The following is a 5827-nucleotide window of genomic DNA, read 5'->3' as shown; positions in this document are numbered from 1 at the left end:
GGGAGGGAGGGAAGGAAGGGAAGGGAAGGAACACATACACGCGTGATATTTCCTGTATCTCTTGTATTGTTATTTTTTCAAATGGATGGAGGAAAATATTCATTATCCTACCTTAGGAATTAAGAGTTAGTATAGATTTTGCCAGGCTTTGTTGATGGTTTATTAGATAATTTCAAATAGCTGGAGTTCATAATGAAAGTAGCATCCAATACTGTAGATCCCACTGTCATCACTTGAAAGTATTGTGCCATTTTATATGCCTCTGTCAAATGTGTCACTATAAGACCCAATGCTGGGTTGAAAGTTGGGGGTTATAGTCCCAGAGACCTAGGAAAGGATAGGCTTCTGTGTTTCTCCATCCTCAGAGTGAGGCACTACAATGGCTATTCCAGGCCCCAGCAATCAGTGATCAACACAGGTTGGGGTGGGCATAGTTTCATGTGATGAGAAGGTCCTCCTGCCAGATGATGTCACCTACCAGAGGATTAGAATACTTTGGCCCCTCCTCTTCTGGACAGGAGTATTTTTACTTCCCACGTTCTCCAGAAAGCAAAAAACAAAACTGACATTCTATAACGATCAATCCCATCATTTCATTTATAGTACCCAACATTCATTGAATAACTATGTTTTAAGTGCCTACTATATGGTGGAAGAGACACAGTCCATGTCCTAAAGTGAAAAGAAAAGATTCAATAAAAGGGAAAAACTCCAAATTTCACTCATGCTCCCTCCCTCCATTTTTTTATGGATTATAAAAGAGAGGAGTGATATTTCAGTAGGGATGAAGCCCTGGAAACAAATGTATATTTATAAATTATCATTAAAAAATGCCCAGCTCAATCAATTTTCCCCCAAGTCACTCCCGATTGGGCTTGGAGTGAATAATAATATCCATAACAATAAGGAGATTTTAAACAGTCCAATCTTACCCTAAAAATTTCTGTGTTAAGTATGAAAGCCATATTATAAAAATCTTAGTGGACGGAGCAGTCTGAAGCAGGTGGCAATGTAACACAGTGTTGGAAATAACAGTTGCCAGTGTTTATTTACCAGATTCTTCACTTTAAAAATGTTTTTATGGAATTGGAAGAAAAATTGCAGACAGCTGATCCCAGGCAGATCACTGCAAGGAATCTTGCCTCCTGCTCCTCAACCACAAAGGAAAAATAATCCATCCGTCATCACAAAGGAATGGGGAGGAACTAAAAAGGAAGGTGCAAACAGATGAGGACAAGTTTTATTTTTTAGAAGAAGGATTTCTCAACCAAAAGAGATGCTGAGTGAAATTGCTGTGGAAATTTAGCAAACTGAGCTGTGTCAGTGGCAAAGTAGGTACATATTGTTCTTTTGTGACCTTAGAGTCACTCATACAGAGTCTTGACATTGCTGGGCTTCACAAATTGCAGTGTCAGTAACATTCTGGCTGGTGGACATGATAAGCAGTTCAAAGGTGATCTTACAGTAGTGATACAGCATTTTGTCACGTTTCATAGTGCGTACTGTAATAAACTGATTCACTGCCTGTGCATTGCTTCTACTAAGAATAATAAAACTTAACTATCTTTCTGAATCATTCCGATTTGTTGTTCTGGAAAAAAAATCCTGAAAAATAAAACTAAGTGTTAAATGACTTCCGCTGTTTCTGCAATGTCAGGTAGTTCAGGAAGAGAATAAAAAAAAAAGTGACTGGCCCAGCTGGCATGGCTCAATGGTTGAGTGTCAACCTATGGACCAGGAGGTCATGGTTCAACTCCTGGTCAGGGCACGTGCCCGGGTTGAGGGCTTGATCCACAGTGTGGGGTGTGCAGGAGGCAGCTGATCAATGATTCTCATACATCACTGACGTTTCTATCTCTTTCTCCCTCTTCCTTCCTCTCTGAAATCAAATATATAGATATATATTTTTGAGTGACTAAAATACCTGAAAGTAGCCCCTAGGAGCCTTCAGAGTGAATAATCTCCCACAGATCTAGAGAGAAGAGGGACAAAAGAGGGGACAAAAGAAGTATCGCGTGTCCCTCAGAACTAGGGGGTGTTAATGAACAGGGATTGCTCAAGATAAAGTAGTGGTGGCGAAAGAGTACTTCTGTCTTCCTTCAAAAAGATAGGGCTGAAGAGCCAAGGCCCAAGAATAGCCATAAAAACAACAAAAGATAGACAAATATGATTTTTAAACACATAATAAATTATTGGAGAATTGGGGCTGTCTTCATAATCAATATGGATGATTCCTGGGGAAAATCGTGTTGCTGGAACAGTTTCAGTGGGCATTGCAGCACAGTGAGATTGGTGGGCTTTGGGATCAAGCCTGCCTTGTTTTAAACAATGGTATCAGTACTTTCTAACCATATATCTATAGGCAGATTGCTTTATTCTGCCATGTGATAGCAATAATAATAATACTTAGTATCTATTACATAGCAGAAACCAGTGCTTTGCGCACATCATTTCATTTAATTCCCATTGCAATATTATGAACAGTGTATTGGTGTCCCTACTTTTCATATTTGAGCTAAGATTCAAATATGTAGAGTAACTTGTCTTTCAGAATGCAACAAGATTGGTGAAAGCAATGGACCTAGAACTCTATTTAGTCTCGCAGGCTTCACTCAAAACACATATGTGATTCCTATTGAGTATGTACATTTAAGAACAGCAAAGAAAAAAACATAATTATTAAGCTCTAAAATTTCTGAAACAATTAGGGAGCTAGGTGAAAAATATTCTCATTTTCCATATGTGACATACTAAAGGTCACTCAGCTAATAAATGCCAGGGTCTGAGACTGGAACCTAAAACCAATAGTATTGATCCAGTGCTCTTTCTACTAAAACATACACAGCACATCATCGACATCATCACCATTACCATTATCACAGCACCCTCACTATTATAAGCATCATTGTCAACATCATCATCCACCATCACTATCATCATTATTACTACCAACACCATCATCATCATCACCATCATCATAAGGCTGACAAGAGAACTAAAACATCTACATCTGGGCTGGGGCTAGACATAGATCTAGTACAGACATCATTGTGAAGTATATGCAGTTCATCTTGTCTCCCTCAAGACTAAAGGTTTAAGGGACAGATCATATATTTTCCATGATTAGAAAAGGCTTTCATCACAATTATTAGGGCTCTCCCCACTTCAAACTATACCTTCTCCTCACTCTGAAATAATACTTTGCACAAGAGAAACCCACCAGATTATAGCAAACTTAAAACACAACTAATCAATTTATCTTCAGAATGTTGTCATAATTGTCCTGACTATATTTGCTAATTATTGATGCTCTCCAGGTTTACAAAGAGATTTGTCCATCTGTTTTCCTAGTTTGAACATGAAATGAATTTGTGGAGGAAAAGCTGTGACAACAGCCTCACTTCTCCCAGGCAACAGATTATGATGCTACACACCCAATTATTATATTACTGTAGAATCTACTCAGAAGGAAAGAGCTGATCCCAGCACAAACTAGCTGAAAGGCCAGCAAATGGCAGGATAATAAAATAATAGTAACAGCTAACACTTATTGAGCGCTCGCTGTATGCCAGGCACCACTCTAAGCACTTTACTGCATTAACTCTTTTTACCCCACCAAGTTAATTATTTCTAGTATACCTCACTGTTGCTATAGCCAAGTTATCTACACACAGAGGAAAAAATTAACCAACATGATTCTAGCACCACAAACTATATTCTCCTGAGCTTGATTTCCCTGACTCATTGCCTGTGCTTCCTGATATTCATACAGTTAATGGATTATATATAAGAGCAGAATCAGGTGATAAATACTTGGAATCTAAGCAGTTTATCTCCAGAGTCCATTTTTTAAACTCCTATGCTATATTGGGAAACAAGGAGATAAAGTCAATTCATAAAGGTTACAATCAATAGAATCCATAGAATTATAGCATTTTAGGATTAATGCAAAACTGTAAAATATTAAATGTAGGTATTCAAATATTACAGAGAATATTTCTTAATATTCTAAAAAATAATAATAAACAACTTGTACCAAGTCTCTTTGTATTACATATCATGCCAAGCTCAAGAAAATCAAGCAAGCACAACTTGATCTCAATCTTTGAGTTTAATTTGGGACTAGACATAAATCACATTTATTCCACAGCATTTCACTTATCATTTGTGAAAAATTATAAAGCCCATGATTTAAAATGATTCCCATGTGTTAGTAACTAAGGTGAAACATATGGAAAGTAGCAAACCTCAGGAGAAACATTGAGTTGAACACACACTTGGCCAAACAGATCTTTCATGTCCTATCTGGGCATCAACCCTTTTGAAAACAATGCATGCCCCACTTATCAGAATTTTCCTTTCTCGATATCATAAAGAAAGGTTTAGAAGCATCCAAGTATCCAGTGAAGAGCTGAGGCCTCCCTCCACTTCCCGTCTGTATCAGAGGTACTTGTAAACAAAGTTTTCTCCTTTCATCAAGCTGAGAAATCCTGTCTCTTCTCAACCTGCGCCACAATCTTACTAACTCCACCACTAGTCTGAAGTTCTCTCTTGAAGTAATATCATTCATTTAGACAGCAAAATTTGCAAGTGTCCCAGAATCCAGGTAAATAAACTCAAGGAGTAGAAATTTATTCATAAGGTGCTAAATTGGAAGCTGTCAAACTAAATTAATTAAAGTAACCTGAATATTTATTAAAATGCATCCCATTCAGAGATTCTAATTTAGTGGGTCTGTGATAAAGCCAAGGAACCTACATTTGAAACAAGTGCTCCAGGTGAGTCTGATGCAGGGAGTTTATTCAAAGGCCACTTGGAGGAACGCAGTTCTATATCATACCATAAGCACTAGAGGGATGAGCACCCACCAAAGGGGGGGAGTATAAAACAGCCAAAAAGTATCTGGGACAAGATGGCGGCTACAGGCACTGGGCCAAGAAGAGGTAGGCCAAGGCGGGGAGGAAAGAACTGTGGAACTGCTGGCATTTGGAGGTGGATGACTACCAAAGACTAACTCTGCCTACCCAAAAAGTCTGCTTAGCTCTGTATATCTAGCTTATAAAATCATAACGTAGATTTAAAATTGACTCTGGATATGTAACATTCATATGGTGTAGAATAGAGAGAATTATAGTAATGGAAAGAAGCATAATTAAATAAGGGACATTGGACTCCAAAAAGCCTCTAAAAACAAGAGCATAAGTGATATTTTTTAAATCATCATTTTTTTTCAAAGTTTCAGATATAAGGCATTATCTTCAGCTAAGGACAAATTCTCTCCTTATTTTTCCAAGTCATGAGCAAATAGAAAAACACTCTTTAATCATTCCCTTTCAATATCTTACCTTCTACGTTGCCGGATTCCTGATAAAACCAACAGCGTGATTGCAACTATGACGATACAAAATACCACACCAAATATAATAATCCAGATGGGCACAGATGGTTCAGTGGGTGGTGCAAGAGTGGAAGGAATTTTTAAGAATTCCAGAGTCTGGTCATTCAAAGAAAAGGCACTGTTGATCCGGTTCCTATTCATTCTAAAATACAATGACAACAAAAACAAACAAAACAAGACAGAAAAAAATTAGGAACAGAAAATGTAGACCTATCTCTCCATGATTAGGCAGTTTGACGAGGGCATTCATGCTGTAGTATTCTTTTCATAAGTTGCTGTGCTCTTCTATGCACTACTGCCCTCCCTTGTTGCAAATGTCCTAGAAGTAGCCCTAACCGGTTTGGCTCGGTGGATAGAGCATCGGCCTGCGGACTGAAGGGTCCCAGGTTCGATTCCGGTCAAGGGCATGTACCTTGGTTGCCGGCATAT

The 5827-nt window shown here is 38.3% G+C and overlaps 1 protein-coding gene across 3 annotated transcripts in view; it reads right to left on the bottom strand.

Moving 5' to 3' along the window:
* Positions 1 to 5827, bottom strand: part of TMEM27 (transmembrane protein 27) — a 28471-nt gene that overhangs the window by 3821 nt on the left and 18823 nt on the right. For all 3 annotated transcript variants that reach the window (XM_005871860.2, XM_014544298.1, XM_005871861.2), the window contains one exon: positions 5346 to 5540. In XM_005871860.2, the coding sequence (XP_005871922.1) occupies positions 5346 to 5540 (195 nt within the window). The remainder of the gene's footprint in view (positions 1 to 5345; positions 5541 to 5827) is intronic.

This window comes from Myotis brandtii, unplaced genomic scaffold (genome assembly GCF_000412655.1).
Source record: "Myotis brandtii unplaced genomic scaffold, ASM41265v1 scaffold359, whole genome shotgun sequence".
Classification (NCBI taxonomy): domain Eukaryota; kingdom Metazoa; phylum Chordata; class Mammalia; order Chiroptera; family Vespertilionidae; genus Myotis; species Myotis brandtii.
This window is presented reverse-complemented; position numbering and strand designations above follow the sequence as displayed.